Below are 19,141 nucleotides of genomic sequence, written 5' to 3'. Positions count from 1 at the left end.
CCAGGTCACCTGTATCTGAACTCCTCTCTGAACTACGAATCTCAGCATGCCTTTGAGCTCACTGTGCAGGCCTCAGACAGTGGACTGCCATCTCTGTCTAGTACTCAGACTCTGACTGTGGTTGTGCTGGATGTTAACGATGAGGCTCCCATGTTTGAACGCCGTGTTTATGCTGCCACTGTTGCAGAGAACCGAGAACCGGGGCAGCTTGTGGTCAGAGTGAGCGCAGTCGATCTCGACTCAGGTAGACACACCTGACAGAAGCCTAGTCTGTAAACATTGTAAATAAGTAGAATGGTGTTAAGGTAATCAGTTGCCTTTAAATGGTTTCAGTTCATAAGTTAAAAAAATGCATGAATCATTACACATGTCACAAATTGTGTGGTGTTGTGTGTTTCTCTATTTGTCTTTTTTCTCCCACAGAGGAAAATGCGATTGTGATTTACAGCCTCTTGCCTGGTCCTGGTTATGAGTTCTTCACCATTGACTCCCACACTGGCCTGGTCAGCACTTCCACCCAGCTGGACAGAGAGATCCACCAAAGCTTCACCCTCAGAGGTAAAACTTTACATGGGTGTAAGAGCTTTTCCATTACCCCGCAACCTCTATAGACCCCCAGGACTCAACACCAGTTTATCGTTTAAAAATCCCTCACAACTCGCAATTACCATCACTATATTACAACAAAGAATCTCAGACCTATCTTACTGTTATCTGTCTATCTTTCTTGGAAACTTGATTACGATCCATCCCTGCCCTGAAATTAGCCTAAATTTTCTCTGTACAACTCCATCCTCATTTAGTAGTACCCTTCATTGCTGTCATAAGAAAATCTTATATCTCTAAAATAGTAGCTTTACAGAAGAATGACAACATGCTACTAATTATAATGTACAATAATGTAACAACATTTTATTTTAAAAGTCATTTTTCACAATTTATGTTGTTTATTCATCATTCATCAACACAGTGTAAAGGGCAGCTGGAGTTTCTGGCTACTCTGTAGCCTTGAAGTAATTTGGTCGGTACCATAAAACTTTGAATTTTGATACTGAGCCTTAATAGGGATGACTTGCAAATTTATACCTTCATTTTGGACCAAAGACCAAGTTTGAACTCTTTGCGGTCTAATAGACTCAGATCACCGCTTCACTAGCCATATCAAAATATTCACCAAAACAGCTTTCTGTCAGCTTGAACATATAGCCAGAATCAGGTTTGGTGTCCCAGCAAAACCTGGAGAAATGCATCCATGCTTTCATCAGGAGGGTGGACTACTGTCATGGTCTCTTAACTGGATTTCCCAAAAACAGCTGCAGGTCATTCAAAACACTGCTGCAACAGTTTTAACCAGAACCAAGAGTACACATTACTCCAGTTCTTAAATCTTTACACTGGCTTTTAGTTGCTTACAGAATAGATGTCAAGGTGCTGCTACTAGTCTATAAATGGTTTATGCCTAGAATAAATCTGTGATATGTTTAAAGAATATGAACTGACTAGGTCTCAGTTGCTGCATACAGCTGGAACAAACTCCTATGAGATCCCTCAAATGTAGTGATTTTTAAGTCCAGGTTAAAACTCTCACTGTATCTGATTTGGTTTGGTATGGTTTGTAGTTCAAGCAGAGGACAGTGGGATTACCTCTCTCTCCAGCACCACCACCATTCTGTGCTCCGTACTGGATGAAAATGACAATCCTCCTGAGTTCTCCCAACGGTCTTTCCACATCATTATACCAGAGAATCTCCCTCCAGGGGTCATTCATACTGCCCAGGCCTCCGACCCTGACAACGGGGTCAACGGAACTGTGAAGTACTCCATACAGAGTGAGTGGACGTTCTCAACATTACTGCTAATATGACTTCACTTTTGAGTCTGTTAAGTCTTTTGCTTAGATTAGTTAGACTAACTTTGTCCAACATTTTCTGTGGAAAATATTTAATTTAATGTGACCACACAAAATTTCAGAGCCATGTTTGTTTTTTTTCATGATGATCTTTCATTAGGATCTAAACTGCATCTTAAATACTAAGTTTAGCTGTTTACAGAATGACTGAACCCAGCTAAATATTAACTGGGTGTGAACACTAACAATGGAAAACTTATCTTAGTACATTTCCAAAGCAAAATAATTTATTGGAAGATGTGCTTTTATGTTAGCAATATTTAATCTATTAAATTAAATCTTTAGGTCGGTTTTAAAACTTCTAACATTTACTACAGTTCTATCGAATGCTTTAGTTAATAATTTCTGCATGTTATATTTTTGAAGCTACATCATAAGAAAAAACAATGAAAAATCAGTGTTATTGGCCTTTTTGACCTGATGTTTTTTCCAAAAGGGTCTAACCTGTTTCCTTCAAACTCATTCATGAATAAGGGCAATTATGTCTTATTAACAGATAAAATTACAGATGTGCTATGATGCTTTCATGATTTAATAATTTACAAATAGATTAAATAAATAAAATAAAATGAATAGCCTTCCGCCCGAAGACTGCTGGGATAGGCTCCAGCATCCCCCCGCGACCCTGACGGAGAAGCGGCTTAGAAAATGGATGGATGGATAAAATGAATAAATAAATTACATTTCCATATGTGGACCAAGGAGTGGATGGTACCACTGGGAATTTAAGCAGTGTTTAAATACTATATCAAGCTGCTTTTTATTTGAGTATGTTTAAATATAGATTTTTCAACTGTCACTCAAGTATATTTTAGCTCTGTACGTTTAATTAAAGAAGAGTTTGCTCATGTTTTCACTTAAGTTACATTGTGCTTTTTTGACATCTGCTTGTCAACATCTTATTCAGTGGTTCTCCTCTCAGTCCTTTCTGTCTTCTCTATTCATTAGATACAGACGGTCATTTCTCCATAGATGCAGGGACAGGAGCCATCAGCACTATGAAAGCTTTGGACAGGGAAGAATGTTCTAACTACACCCTCATCATCACCGCCTGTGACCAGGGTCCATCTCCTCTGACCTCCACCACCCTCCTCTCCATCTCTCTCTCTGATGAAAACGACAACAGTCCTACATTCAGCCGCAAGAGCTACCGTGCCTCTGTTAGCGAAGGCCTCCCTGTTGGTTCCGAAATCCTCCGGCTCAGCGCCAGGGACCCTGACGAGGGTCCGAATGGGGAAGTCATCTTCTCTTTGCCTGAGGACACTGCTGGAACCTTCTCCGTGGATTCTACGACAGGGGTTGTCTTTCTGACGAAGCCGCTGGACCGAGAGATGCGTTCTCAACACACTCTTCGTGCCATGGCTACTGACAGCTGCAGACAGGGTCCTCGAAGCTCTGTCGCCCTGGTTACCATCCAGGTAGAAGACGTCAATGACAACCCACCTACATGCGCCAAGGGACCCACCCAGGTGTCAATCACCACCAGAGGTGGGTACCTTCATTGTATTAAAAGTAAAAGTGTTGTTACTGCAGTGAAATAAATTTTCAACTAGACTTAAAAGCAAAAAAACAACTAAAAGGGGAACTCCATTGATTACTGAGTCAGAATTATTCACAGTGGTGGTGATAGGATGCAGACATCTGAAGAGTTTAATGGCCCTAAAAAAGCTCCATCACAGAAAGTTATTAAATTAAATTGTTATGAATACACTGCCTGGTTCCTGAGACATTGTTTTACAATCATTTAACTCTTTATGGTAAAGATATGTACAGGATTTGTAAGGCAAAATAGTCCAGAAAAGAAACCTTACATATTATATTATCAATATTACATATTGATCGGAAGACCCTGTAAGTTCACTACTGGTTTTGGACAATAAGTAAAATGAGTAACTACTTTATACTATAATCTATAAACTGACCCCTGGTTCCTACTATGACCACTGTATAGAAATCTGAATGACTGTGTACATCTCAAAGGTACTGGAATATAAAACTCATGGAGTGCCTTTAGAACTGCATTACAAACTATCCATAATCTATCAACATAGGAGCTGAAGTTTGTAAGGCTCTATTCTTCTTTTTGGTCTAAAGTGAGATGCTCTAAATTGAGAGATATAAGCAGCAGTTAAACAGTTCAGGAGCTGAACCAACACAACAGAATGAAACTAAAAGTCCAACATTTCTGCATAATTAAACAGTTAAGATGTAGAACAAAGTCATTCAGATTCAGTCTTTACAGTGGTGGTGATAGGAACAAGGGGTTGAAATGTCTAAAACACAAATGTAGCCATTTACTGTTCAAAATCAGCTGTAACCTTACATGTGTCTTCTAGCGGTGTATCAGAAAATCTGTTTTTTTTCTGTACCTTTCCACCACAAATAGATTTCAAAAGACTTCTCAGGTTTCTCTAGAACAGAGCATTCCACACCAAATCATTCTGAGTTTACTTCTCGACCTTGAATTATGCAGAAATGTTTAATTATGCAGAAACTCAAAAACCGAGTAAAAAGTTATATACTCCAGTACTCACAGATAAACTAGAGTAGAAGTATAATTTTCATTTGGAAATATTCAGATACTGACAGGATTCAGTACTCTGATCAGACTGCTGTACTGAATATGATAAAAACAAGGTGAATCTTCCATGTGACATGGTTAAAGAATGTAAATGAGTAAATATGTCTCTCATCTGCTCATGGCAGGTATTGCATATCCTGGTCAACCCATCGCTAAAGTGGTAGCAGATGATCCAGACTATAAGGAGAATGGAACAGTGACATTCAGTCTGATGGAGGAAGACGGGCTGTTTCAGATTGACCGTTTGTCTGGAGGGGTCCGGCTGAAGGCTCCACTAACTGAGGGAGTATCGGGTTCCAGGATGCTGTCAGTGTTGGCTGTGGATCAGGGTACACCTGCCCTCACCTCCACCTGCCTGCTGCTGGTTCAGCTGAATGGAGAAAAGCCCCTGCTGCAGTTCACTGAGCAGCTCTATGAAGTGACTCTTCCAGAGAACAGCAAGACAGGTGCAGTTTGCTGTTTTCCCTAATTGAATTGCCAAATCCCTCAAATATGGTGTAGAAGACAGAGATTGAGATTAGCAGCTCCTGATATATTACTTTATAAAAACATACACTGCAAGAATTTCTTTTGCTTATGGGTTTCCGACATTAGTTACTCAAATTATGACTTGTGGGACCACAGATGTGTTACACATCTAATTCAGATGATAGAGGTTTTACTAATTAACTAATGAGCCGAAGAGCAGGGAGGACACATGTCTTTAATAAACACAGGTGAGTTTGTAAAATTGTTTTAAATTGAGAGCCTCTAGGACCAAAACTGATGACCGCTAATAGCATACAGTTGTTAAGGTCGGGTTGTATAATGATTTTTAACCAATGGGAGGTTTTATTGGTTTGTCATTTCTAAAATAAAGGCTCCTGGGTGGCAAATGTGGTGGCCCATGACCAGACTGCGCCAAGGACCACAGTCAAGTACAGTATTTTCAATGGCAATGAGAACGGAGCATTCAGCATCAATCCTAACACAGGTGAGAATCATACCTGTAACGTATTACTATGGTTTCTCTTCTGTACCTAGACAAAATTAACAAAGGTTCCACATTTTGAAGTTTATCTTATTTAGTTTAGGCTTATGTAGCTAAGAAGTAATGGAATCTTATACCTCACTAATTAGCATGGTGCTAATTGTATGCGTAAATCATCACACTTGTGTGTATCTGTCAAATTCCAAATAGTAAGTCCATTATAACAGCTTCTGTTTTCCAACAGGTGATATAACAGTCAGAGAACAGACTCTGCTTGACTTTGAGACAGAACGCAAGGTTCATTTAGTGGTGCTGGCAGAAAATGGCCACCAGTCGGCCTACACTCGAGTGATCATTGCTCTGCAGGATGTGAATGACAACGCCCCAGTGTTTAAGCAGAGCTATTACAGAACGGCAGTCTGGGAGGGACAAATCCACAACACTTATGTCATGCAGGTACATGTCCCCAGGTTTCCCTCACATCCTAAAAAACCTGGAAGTTTAGAGACTAGGTTTCCAGCCATGGAGAACACTTGAAAAATGAGCAAACTGCTCAAATGTGCTGGACATATTAGTAAGGTCCTGGGAACATGGGAAGTTTTAAACTGATGTATATATTGAAAGACATTTAAAGGAAGATCTACAAGCAGAGGATAGAAATAAGATTAGTATCTCTGTCTAAATTATGCCCTGATCCATTATCCAGATACATAAATTAATTTTTGTATAAATTAATAAGTTTTGTTTACTTCATCAAGAGAATGTTAATGAGGTAAAATGTCTTTTACAACGTAGACATGGCCAAGGTGTTCTTTTCATCAAATGCTGATCCTGTTTTTTCCAAGCGTACCTTTGGTGATTGCCGCAAAAAGGGTTTTTTGGTTCATCAAATTACCAATTTTTTTTCAGAATGCCTGTGGTTTATCTAAATGTTGTTTTGCATACATCAGACATTGTCTGATGAGATCACAGTTGAGTTTTCCTTTTGTGACTTCCATCTAGATGATGTTTGGGTGTGTGTAGTGGGTCAGTGCACCAGGCAAATCTTCCTGTAGGTCCTTGCTAGCAATTTTGCTTTGCATAACTGACCAGTTACCAGGGCGATGTGGGCCCACCACCCATATTTGCCCAGCATGCTGGGAGTGGTGCACTGCCATATTGGCAGTGGGAGATTGAGGGGAGGCCCTAGGTGGCCTATGCCCCTGCAGCAGAAAGGCCCCGGGTGGGTATGGGGATACTCACAAGTCCCCGGCTGGTGACCATGCAGTTGGAGTTTGTCCCGGGGGACGAGAGGTCGCCTCAATGCGAATTAAAATCGCAGAGAGGAAAACTTTGACTGTTGTCTGTGCTTATGCACCAAACAACAGGTCAGAGTATTCGGCCTTCTTGGAGCGAGTGGGCGGGGTTCTGGAAAGGGTCCCGCCTACAGACTCCATAGTCCTACTGGGAGACTTCAATGCTCATGTTGGCAATGACTGGGAGACCTGGAGAGGCGTGATTGGGAAGAACGGCCTGCCCGATCTAAACCTGAATGGTGAATTGTTATTGGACTTCTGTGCCAGGCATGGATTGTCCATAACGAACACCAAGTTCGAACACAAGGATGTTCATAAGTGTACATGGTACCAGAGTTCCTTGGGTCAAAGGTCAATGATCGACATTGTTGTCGTTTCATCTGACTTGGGTCCATATGTTCTGGACACTAGGGTGAAGAGAGGTGCTGAGCTGTCAACTGATCACCATCTGGTGGTGAGTTGGATCAGATGGCAGGGAGGACTGATGGTCACATCCGGTAGGCCCAAGCAAATAGTGAGGGTGTGCTGGGAACGACTGTCAGAGGCCCCTGTTCGGAATGATTTCAACTCCCACCTCCGGGAGAGCTTTTCTCACATCCCGGAGGAGGTAGGGGACATGGAGTCTGAATGGACCCTGTTCAAAATCTCCTTTGTGGAAGCTGCCAGGCGTAGCTGTGGCCAAAAGCTTGTGGGTGCCTGTCGGGGTGGTAACCCAAGAACCTCCTGGTGGACACCGGTGGTGAGGGAGGCCGTCAAGCTGAAGAAAGAGACCTTTAGGGACTGGTTGGCCCGAAGGACTCCCGATTCAGCAGATAGGTACCGACAGGCTAAAAAGGTGGCAGCTGCAATGGTGGCAGAAGCAAAATCCAGGGCAGGAGTTTGGTGAGGCCTTGGAAAAAGACTTTCGTTCGGCCTCAGAGAGGTTCTGGACAGCTGTCCGGCGACTCAGGAGGGGTCGGGGTGGCTGCGCCCAAGCTGTATTCAGCAGACGTGCCTCCCTCACGGGAGTCAGGGCCAGATGCTTCTGGGGTGTCAAGTTCCATTTCCCTGGTGGAGGTCACTGAGGTAGTTGGTAAGCTCCTCAGTGGCAAGGCACCGGGGGTGGATGAGATTCATCCAGAAATGCTTAAGGCACTGGATATTGTGGGGCTGTCATGGCTAACATGCCTCTGCAATATTGGATGGACCTTGGGAACAGTACTCTTGGACTGGCAGACTGGGGTGGTGGTGGGTCAGGAGGGCATTATGTGTGGAGGCCGGAGGGTGGCGTCTCTGCTATTTGCAGAGATTCTTTTGGCGGATCACATGGATGCTTCCAGCGCTCGCTGGAGCGGTTTGCAGCTGAGTGTGAAGCGGTTGGTATGCGGATCAGCACCTCCAAGTCTGAGTCCATGGTCTTGGCCCGGAAAAGGATGGGATGCCCACTCCAGGTAAGGGGAAAGGACCTGCCCCAGGTGGAGGAGTTTAAGTATCTCGGGGTCTTGTTCATGAGTGACGGGAAGAGGGATCGTGAGATTGCGGCAGCAGTAATGCGGTCACTGTACCGGACTGTAGTGGTGAAGAGGGAGTTGAGCCAAAAGGCAAAGCTCTCTGTTTACTGGTCGATCTACATCCCAACCCTCACCTATGGTCATGAGCTGTGGGTAATGACCGAAAGAACGAGATCGCAAATACAAGTGGCAGAAATGAGCTTTCTTCGTCGGGTGGCGGGCTACACGCTATGCGATAGAGTGAGGAGCTTGGTCATCTGGGAGGAGCTCAGAGTAGAGCCGCTACTCCTCTGCATTGAGAGGAGCCAGCTGAGGTGGTTCGGGCATCTGATCCGGATGCCCCCTGGACGCCTCCCAGTGGGGGTGTTTCAGGCACGGACTACCGGGACAAGACCCTGGGGTTGTCCTAGGACCCGCTGGAGGGATTATGTCTCCAAGTTGGCCTGGGAGCGGCTTGGGGTCCCCGGGAATGAGCTTGAGGAAGTTGTGGGGGACAGAGTCATCTGGGATTCTTTGCTCTCCCAACTGCTACCGCGACCCTGTCTGGACTAGCGGTCAACGATGATGGATGGATGGATAACTGACCAGTCTATGAGCAGTTCTGTCTTAGTTTTTTCAGTCTCTTTAACATCAATTTCTTAATACCATTTTAGAAAATTAGTTTTTTTTGTCTTCTCTTTCTTTGTGTCAATTATCTTTAGTTACTTTTTAGTTATGTATATGAGCCCATGCTGAGTGTAAACAAAAAGTTTGCATAATAGTCAATTAATTAGTTCTTTACTGACAAACTCTGCAAACAATTCCCATAAGTTATTGCAAGTCTAGAACTGAACTACATTCAGTTGTGCACAACATTTTGGACACCCCTGGTCAAATTAGTCATTTTTTCAGTCCTGGGAAACAAATTCCTAGCAAGAGTGGGAACCCTATGCTCCTGACATATTCCATTATTCCATATTAGCAGTGCTGTACTCTATATGAAAGTTCAGTCTGTTCTCTCTTCTGTTTAGTTGTTTTGGTATTGTTAGTGCTAGAATGCTCAGCATTCTTGTATCAAGTGGTTACTTGCAAAGTAATATGATCAGTCTGCGTAAAATAATTTACATCCTCATGAATTACAATTGCATTATCTCTTGTTTTTGTAGGTATTAGCAATGGATTATGACAGTGGTGTGAACGGGCAGATAGACTACTCCTTTGTGGATGGAAACCACAACAATGCTTTCATTATTGATTCAGTTCGTGGGATTCTGGCCACCAATGCCGTCCTAGATCGAGAGATCATCTCATCTTACAAGTATTCATGAGCTTTTTTTGTTCACTACTTTAAAAGCTGTTTAAAATGTGTTTAGATTAAAATATGTTTAGATTTAGGTACACCTAGAAAACAGGAATGACTGAATCTGTATTATTACACAAATCTTTCTTTGTTTATGTAAGAAGAACAGACATATACACTTTCTTTTCTGTCCATTTAGTCTTAATTTGACTGAAGATAATCAGTTATTTGTATTTACTGTGTGGACTGATTGACAGGTTGGTTCTTGAGGCTAAAGACAGGGGGAGCCCTCCTCTTACAGGGACCTGCACTGTTCGGGTGCAGGTTGTGGATGTCAATGATAACAGCCCAACAGTACCACCAGTGGAACCCCTACTGGTTACAGAGAGTAAGACACTCAGTTACTTTCTTAAGATACTTTAGCACAAGCTTCATATATTTATCATTTTTATTGAATGTAGGACACTGAGCTGTTACAGTATAAATGCAAAGTACCATTCATAGAACAAGACAAAATCGCTTGTCATAATTTGTAATATCTAGTAGTGTAGATTAAAAGATTATAAACTACACCCCAAAACATAAACAAAAAATACGAAATGTTATTAAGTAATACACTGCAATTATCTAATTATAGTCATTTTTTGTTATAAATAGAAAGAATAGTAATTTGATCAGCAAGATTTGATCCAAATGAGGAATTCTGGATATTAATTTGAATCCAAGTACAGTTTCAATGCTCTACTGTTTTCTGGGGTATTATGGATACATCTACAGCTCCCTTTTATCATCAAAATATTCAAAATTTTCATAGTTTCTTATACAAAGATTAAAGCAATCGAATATTAGCATAATATTGTAATCATTTTAGCCATGTTTTATAACAAAATGGGCTTGTTATTTGTTTTGAATGGCAAATTCTATATATTAATTCCACATCATTAGCAAATTCTATAGCTTAACCATTCCTAACTTAACATCTGTTACTGTAACTTAAAAGATGTGCTTAAAATCGGTTTGTTTATTTGTTATGAAAGATTCACACAGTGTGAAGAGTCGCAGCTATTATAAACTTAATATTTTATGTTACATATTTGTGTTATAAATTCCTCTCTTCTCATTGAATATTCAGATCTTCCAGCTGGTCACATTGTCACCCAAATTGTGGCCAATGATGTGGACCTTAATTCTACAATAACCTACAGCTTAGCAGGAAAAAGAGAAGAAAATGGGAGCTTTGCCATTGACCGTTACTCTGGGGTCATTACCACAACAAAGACTCTGGACTATGAGGAGCAAGTCCTGCATACGCTGAGAATAGTAGCATCAGACTCTGTACATCAGACAGAAGCAGAGGTTACCGTTCAAGTACTTGACGTGAATGACAATGCACCAGTGTTCTCTCAAGAGTTTTACCAGGTTTGGCACTTTACGTGTACTGTTTGTGGTGATTTAAAACGGGTAATATTAGAAAAAATGTTAGTTTTCTTTTATTTGTGATGCACCTGTATTGTGAAATGTAAAAATTAACGTAACTATAAATTATCCGGTTCAGTATTTCCTCACATTCACCATTTTTCCCCACAACTTTCTTATAGGTAGTGTTGCCTGAGCTGACACCTGCAGATTCATTTGTTGTGGCTGTGACTGCAACCGACAGAGATTCAGGTCTAAATAACAAGATATCATACAGGCTGCTTTCTTCCCCAATGAAGGGCTTCTATATTGATGCAGAAAATGGTAATACTTATGAAAATTTTCACACTTTTCACACTTTCATTTCAGCTTATAAGGTCAAGTAAAGTAACTTTCAACAGAATTACACAATGATAGTCATAAAACACAACCCACAAACTTCAACCAGATTAGTGATTATGCTATCCAACATACAAACTACAGACTAACCAACCACTTCAGGTGGTTTTGCCTCTTTCCCTTTCAACACTGCATTTACTGCTTGAATTGTTTTAGCGCTGTCCTTCAGACTGAAGGTTTTTCTTAAAGGAAACAAACCAGGTGTTTACTTTTATAAATTGCAATGTTTGTAGCTATTATCTAGACAAAACCAGAACTGAGACTTGACTCAAATTGCAGAGACTTGGAGACTCGACTCAAGACTCACAGTTCAGGGCCTCAAGACTTAAAATGGGCTCACATCTCAGTGACTCAACTCTCGACTTGGACTCTCACCCCAAAAACTCAAGACTTGACTCAGACTTACATCACAGAGAACCAAGGCTTGATTCACAGCTGCATTCCACAGAGTTGAGACTTGGTCTTGCAACCCACAGACTTAAGACTCGACGTGGACTCACACACCAGAGACTCAAGACTCGACTTGGACTTGCATCCCAAAGACTAAAGACTTGTCTTAGACTTGCACCCCAGAGACTCAAGACTCAATCATGACTCGCACCCCAGAGATACAAGACTAGTTTATGACTCGCACCTCAGAGACTAGAGACTCAATACAAACTCACTTGACTTGTGAACATCTTTGGTATATGTAAATGCTACATATGCATATTTTTTGCAATGATTGTTACTGCATTATTTATTATGAGATAGAAATTTGTTCATTAAAAACAACAACCATTTGCATAAGAACAATTCTGGTTCTTCTCTGTGTCTAGGTTCTATATACACCAGCAAACCAGTCAAATATGTCACTAGTGGCAACATGATCCGGCTTCTGGTGGAAGCTCAGGACAGTGGTGACCCCACCTTGTCTTGTATCACATCTGTGGATATACAAGTGGCAGACTCCAATGACCATGCACCTTTCTTCCAACACAACACCTACAAGCTGAGCATTAGTGAGGATGCACCTGTTGGGAGTGTGCTCCTTATCCTGCTGGCTGAAGACCAGGACTACTCAGACAAAAATACCCACCTCGATTATGCCATTACTGGGGGCAATGAGCAAAGGCGATTTTGCCTTGAAGTCATCACTGTGCGGACAGAGGCCCAACAAAGGACTGCAGGTCATGTAGTGCTCTGTAACACCCTAGACAGAGAGACCACAGAGACATACTCATTGACCATTACTGTGATGGACAGAGGAGTTCCTCCCCTCAACAGCTCGACAATAGTATCGGTCACTGTGCTTGACGTCAATGACCATGAACCTGTTTTCAACAGCTCAGAATACTATGCACAAGTCAGTGAGAACAGCCTACTTGGTACTTCTCTGTTACAGCTCTCTGCTCAAGATCTTGACCTTGGGCCAAATGGCACAGTAAGGTATGATATCATCTCTGGTAACAGAAAGGGTCTTTTTAGGCTGGATTCTCAAACAGGTTCTCTGGAAGTCAACGGGACTCTGGATTACGAAGAAGATACTAAACATATCTTGACTGTTCGAGCATCAGATGGTGGTGGTCCAGGCAACAGGAAGGTATCCTTCGCCATAATCTTCATCACAGTGCTTGATGAGAATGATAATTCTCCCTCCTTCATGTTCTCTACCATCAAGTGTTCAGTGGCAGAAAATCTGCCAGCGTTTACCCCAGTGTGCATGGTCCATGCTGTTGATCAGGATGCAGGACTGTTTGGCCTGCTAACCTACTCAATCCTGACCTCTTGTTTTATGGACTATGGCAGTGGCAACCCAGACAGAAAAGAGGCCTTTGCCATTGACCCTCTAACTGGAGACATCCATACTAGACAGACATTTGACTATGAGAGAGACAGTGAATACTGTTTTCTCGTAGAGGCCCGGGACAAAGGAGATCAATCAGCTATGGTGAGAGTTCAGGTTGATATTGAAGGGATGGATGAGTTCAGCCCTATCTTTACCCAGAAGGTGTACCATTTCACTTTGCCAGACAATGCCAGAGTAGGTCAAAGTGTTGGCCATGTGATGGCCATGGATCATGACGGAGGTCTGGATGGCATTGTGGAGTATTCTTTAGCTAACCCGTCACCATTTTTCAATGTCAATAAAAGTACTGGGAGTGTCTATATTTCAAATCCAGTATACCGACGAAGAGGAACCATCTCAGGTGAGGAAGTTGAAGACTTGACAGTTCTGGCAAGCAGTCCAAAGCTTGATTCCAGGTCAATGGCCTGTCTTGTCATTGTGAACATATCCAATTCGGCAGAGGCACTGACGGATATTGCTCTCAGTGTCCAGACTGTCAGCCTTAGTGTTTCCTTAACAGTGTTTCTTCTGCTATTGATCAGTTTTGTTGCTCTAGTGTTGCGGTACAAGACGAAGGAGAATGCTCTTAAGAAGGCTGCCTCATTAGCTGCTAATCTTAATCATGGGACCGGAACTTTTGGAAGATTGGGCAACTATCCAAATGGTATCAATGCCATAAATCTCCAAGACTTGCATGCACCTTTAGACATGCGAGCAAAGAGGGACATCTCCAACCCCTTGAGGAACTCAGGCTCAAGTGGACGGGGCTCAGCAGAAGGTGAGACTGCTGAGGACCAAGAGATTAAGATGATCAATGAATATCAACGTATCATGCAGCCTGCATTGGTCATGCCTGAACAAAACTTGGGAATCCCCATTGATTCAGATCAGCTTTCTTGCCATTCTGTTACTGGAGCAAGTATGGGCACAGGTCATTTGGTGGGAATGGCAAGTGCTGAGAGTCTCCATAACTTCAAGGAAGAAGGAGGCGGTGAAGGGATGTTACCTCGGGTGGTCAACATGAGGGAGATGGAGGAAGTCCTGAGAGGCTGTATGCCCTTGCCAGATCACCAGGATTCCATTGAGGGATCCCTCACCAATCTGATTTGCCCAGAGGAGCAACTACGTGGCAGCTATGGCTGGGATCACCTTCTCAATTGGGAGCCTCGCTTTCAACCCCTGGCGTCTGTCTTTACTGACATCAGCATGCTCCCTGATGAGGAAGCAAGTGAAAGACCTGTAGGTTTGGAGTTTCACAGCCTGCTACACCCACCTCCACTTATCACAGGAGTGGCCCAACCAGGAATTCGTGCCGTACCCCCTAGGATGCCTCAGAGGATGGCATCCCTAGTAAGAAAGCCCTCATACCCCAAGTATGCATACTCACCTTTGGCAAGGAACACAGGACTAACTCCTTCAGCCATGACCCCCAGCTTTTCTCCCTCTCTTTCACTTCTGACTTTGAGGACACCTAGTGCCTCTCCTGTGGTCTCAGAAACTGGACTAGGTGGCTTCACCAAAATGGCACCACTACCAAGAGATGTTTCGGTGGATGCAGAGATAAAAGTATAATTGGGGTTTTCATGACTTGTTTAATGAATCCAACTATTTCAGAATGCATTACCTGGTATTTTAACCTTCAATGGGAATTCCACAGATTTTTCACAATTTCTGCATAATTCAGTGGTTGAGATGTAAACAGTCATTTTGAGTATTGTCTGAATTTTCTTGCAGTGGTGCTAATAGGAACTTGGGGCTGCCATGTCTACAACAAATGTAGCTATTTTATTTACTATCCAAAAACATCAGTGATCCTACAGCTGTCTTTTGAGTTTTTATATGTAATGTTGACGATGGTAAAATCAAAACAAAGTTTTTCTTGAGCACTGTTTTTCCTTGTGCTGCATGTACCATGAATGTATTTTAAAGCATGTTTTAGGTCAAAATTTATCATAAAACAATGTCTGACATCAGGCAGCATATTCAAATTGATTTCATGTAATCATTTTCTGTGAGGGAGCTTTTAGAGGTTGATCTCTGATTCCTATCTTTACCACTGTAAACAATTCTGACTCTGTATGTTTCTCTAAAATGAAGCATTTGACATCACTCTAAATGAATTTGGTTACATCTTAATCATTTAATTATGCGAAAATCTTGAAAAATCCAAATTTAAAGCAAAAAATGAATTATAAAGAATTACATTCTAACATCCTACATATAAGACTATTTAATATTCATGCTTATCAGTTGCATTTTGTGAGACCTTTCCAAATTACTTGGTGAAATGATGAATGACAGATACAATATGTAAGGTTTCTTGCATGTATCTGACTTAGAAGAGCACTTTATTGTACAGTAATTGATATCTGGAATTGATATCAGAAGTTGTTTTATATTGAAATAATGGGAAATGTCAGTTGAAATGAACAAAAGGAGTCGGATAAAAGTCATTGTTAATCACTGCCTAGAATCAACCACAGGATGTGTTTGCTCTTACACGAAAGAATAATGTTTAAAATGATGTAAGCGTCAGAATAATTTGGCATAATTTTGCACTATTTTCTGTGTTATTTTGTGAAAAATGTAACATATTAATAAATGATTTTTATTCAGTAATTAGTCCAAATGATTCATATGTTGTGTGGAAAGCATTACATGATTTTTCAAACTGGTCAAAGATTTAAAAGAATATTCAAAGTAATTTTAACTGTGTTTGAGGTGAGAGTGTTTATTTGGTAACTGGATCAACAAGTATAAAGCATAAAAGAAAATGTTTAGAGGGGACCAAACTTGCCATTTCTGTGTTAGGACTACAACTAACATTCAATAAACGATGCAACAGTGTTCTCTTAACTAACTACCTACTTCTAAAGTCAAATCAAAAATTTCATCAGGGAACTGCCACTCAGTAATGTCTTGGTCAGATGCTAGATGGCACTCCTGAGTGAGTCCAATGAAATGGGGTTCCAATGGAGCTTTTGCGCAAAACTGTAATTTGAAAATGATCGATCTTTTACTTACAGACAAATACACCGGTTTTCTCATCACGAACAGCTGTTCAAATCCAGTGATAGACCACTTAAGTTGCATTGTTATTCGGAACTCTGTCAAGCTGGTTTTCTCTATGGGAAGAGTGAATGGGATTTTTGAAAAAGCAAAAAGGTGCAGAAAAATAATCAACACAATAACCATAAAAAATAACTAAATATTTTGATAAAATATAACAGGGTCTTTATTTATGAAAAGCTGCCTGACACCCTTACATTCCATTTGCTTTAAGGAAAGTGCTTACCTAGCTATGTCTGAATAGTTTCTGGTTTCTTGTCGGCTTTTGCTGATTTGTCTGATCTGTATCCATGTAGATCTACATGCTGTTTCAGTATTTAGTGAGGCCATGGGGTATAGATTAGACTTCATAATCAAGGAAAGCCGATAGAGCCAGAACCATTTAACATATAACCATTTAGCATATAACATTTCTGTTATAGCAAAACATGACTCAAACATGACCAGGGAATCAAACGAATTCCCTTCTTGCTGTGAGGTGACAGCACTACCAACTACGCTATTTTGTTACATAGAGGGATGTATTTCACTAAAAAAGCAAAGAAAATGGCCTTTATTGCAAACAGGTTTTGGGCAGTAGGATGCTAATATTACTGTGTGCTGATTGGTTAACATTACACATTTTCTGGTTAAATTATGGATTCCAGACTTTATACCATGACCCTATCTGGACTAAGCGGTTAACGAAGATGATGATGATGATGATGATGATTCCGGACTTTATTCAAATTCAAATGCAAATTTGAAAATGCTAATCCAGTTGTGTATTTACAACTGCATTTTCAGTGTGAGGGTGCATTATTTAAAACAGTTCAATTCAAATGCAAAATGTATATTTGCATTTGAATTTCTGTGTATAATGGTTGTAGAAGTTAATATGGGAAAGCAAAGTCCTTTTGCCATTTCATGTTCATTGATTTAATGGCGATGGACTGGCGACCTGTCCAGGGTGTATCCTGCCTTCCGCCCGAAGACTGCTGGGATAGGCTCCAGCACCCCCCCCAGCGACACTGACGGAGAAGCGGCTTAGAAAATGGATGGATGGATGGATGATTTAATGGTGTGACTTTTAAAAAAAAGGAATCACCCATTTGCAGTTGCATTATCACACTGAACAAGACTTCCTGTCTGTTAATCATTGTGGGCGGGAAGTCAGGAGGGACTTTTTTTTGGGTGGGGCATGTTTTAAGGGAAAGTAACAAGTCTAAACTTTGGTGGTACTGGAGCAGAGCTAGATGCTTGTTAACGATATGGAACTAGCAATAACAACCACTGCTATTGCACTGAAATTATTGCTTCATTCCATCATAGTGTTTCCTCCCTTCCACCCAGTGACTGCTGGGACAAGCTTCAGCACCCCCTGCGATCCAGGAGTTTAGGAAATGAATCAATGAATGAATGGGACCTCTCAAAATCTTCTGTTTTATGAATAGACAAGAGTGCCCTTGTACACTAGTACACGCTTTTATTACTTCTAGGTTAGACTACTGTAACGCATTACTGTCAGGATGCACGAGCAGGAATTTAAACAAACTCCAACTAGTCCAAAACGCCGCAGCCAGGGTCCTCACTAAAACTAGAAAATTTGATCATATTAGTCCAGTGCTATCATCACTTCATTGGCAGCCTATTAAATTCCGCATTGATTATAAAATCCTTTTATTGACTTATAAAGCCATACATGGGCTCGCTCCTGAGTACTTACAAGACCTTGTTTCTCATTATGAGCCATCACGGCCACTCAGATCACAGAGTGCTGGCTTATTAATAGTCCCCAGAATTCAGAAGGTTTCAGCTGGGGGAAGAGCTTTTTCTTATAAAGCCCCCAAACTCTGGAATGATCTTCCAGAAACTGTTTGGGACTCTTTAATCTTTAAGACTAGGCTGAAAACTCACTTGTTCAGTTTAGCTTTTGGTAGGTAATGTTCCCCCTTAGATAAAGGCAGCAGATCCAGGGGTCCATGGACACAGGGAATTATAGTAAACTGAGACGCTGGTGCTGTCGTCCCGCTGCTCGCACGCGGTCACTCAGGTTTGTGGACGGTGGAGCGGAGGGATGCCAAACTGTTTCAGAGTGCTGCCGTGTCTGTGTGTCCTTCTGGTTCTCTCCTTTTAGTTAAGCTGTCATAGTCAGACCTGCCGGAGTCGTTAGCCACACTCTGTAAATGTTTACATCCCCTGTTTATGTACAAACGGATAGAATAAAACTAATTCTATCTCCCTACTTTCTTTCCGAGTATACAATCACCCACATGTCCGGCCGGACACTGAAGGACGACTGACTGCCGAGCCCTCCTGCTACCCACTTCAAACCAGCTGCCCACTCCCCAGCTGCCACCACCTGCCTTAGACTAGCTGCCCACCCTACGCTGATGTTCTCATAGACTCCTAGTTATTCCTAATACCAATATTACTGCTATTAATATTAGTAGTATAATCACTTGTAGGTAGTTTGACCAGAGGAGGATGGGTCCCCCCTGGTGAGCCTGGTTCCTCCCAAGGTTTCTTCCTCAGTTCTGAGGGAGTTTTTCCTTGTCACTGTTGCCCCTGGCTTGCCCACCAGGGGGTTTCTGTACATTCTTACAGTCCTGTTGAAACTTTGTCTTTTCCGAAATTCTGTAAAGCTGCTTTGTGACAACATCCGTTGTAAAAAGCGCTATACAAATAAATTTGATTTGATTTGATTTTCCCAATTTCTCCTTTGTTGTTCTCTTTAGTCATTATTACATTTCAGGTCAAGCAATAAGAAAGAACAGAGAAAATTGATGATGAAAGCAGGTTCACACTGAGCACATGTGACAGACGTGACAGAATCTGGAGACGCCATGGAAAGCGATCTGCTGCCTGCATCATCCTTCAGCATGACTGGTTTGGCAGTGGGTCAGTAATGTGCTCGCCAGAGGTA

At 41.6% G+C, this 19,141-nt stretch overlaps 1 protein-coding gene across 1 annotated transcript in view; it reads left to right on the top strand.

The window, feature by feature from the left end:
- The window catches only part of dchs2 (dachsous cadherin-related 2), a 43,150-nt gene extending 27,364 nt beyond the window's left edge, over positions 1-15,786 (top strand). Inside the window, exons 11-22 of the mRNA XM_017713540.2 lie at positions 5-244; positions 424-558; positions 1,620-1,829; positions 2,858-3,397; positions 4,616-4,936; positions 5,350-5,463; positions 5,705-5,916; positions 9,391-9,542; positions 9,782-9,912; positions 10,657-10,943; positions 11,123-11,264; positions 12,158-15,786. Of these exons, the coding sequence (XP_017569029.2) occupies positions 5-244; positions 424-558; positions 1,620-1,829; positions 2,858-3,397; positions 4,616-4,936; positions 5,350-5,463; positions 5,705-5,916; positions 9,391-9,542; positions 9,782-9,912; positions 10,657-10,943; positions 11,123-11,264; positions 12,158-14,739 (5,066 nt within the window). The 3' untranslated portion in view covers positions 14,740-15,786. The remainder of the gene's footprint in view (positions 1-4; positions 245-423; positions 559-1,619; positions 1,830-2,857; positions 3,398-4,615; positions 4,937-5,349; positions 5,464-5,704; positions 5,917-9,390; positions 9,543-9,781; positions 9,913-10,656; positions 10,944-11,122; positions 11,265-12,157) is intronic.
- Positions 15,787-19,141: the final 3,355 nt, after the last annotated feature.

The sequence above is a fragment of the Pygocentrus nattereri genome, chromosome 22 (assembly GCF_015220715.1).
Source record: "Pygocentrus nattereri isolate fPygNat1 chromosome 22, fPygNat1.pri, whole genome shotgun sequence".
Classification (NCBI taxonomy): Eukaryota; Metazoa; Chordata; class Actinopteri; order Characiformes; family Serrasalmidae; genus Pygocentrus; species Pygocentrus nattereri.
Note: the sequence above shows the minus strand (reverse complement) of the source record. Positions and strands in the feature narration are given on the sequence as shown.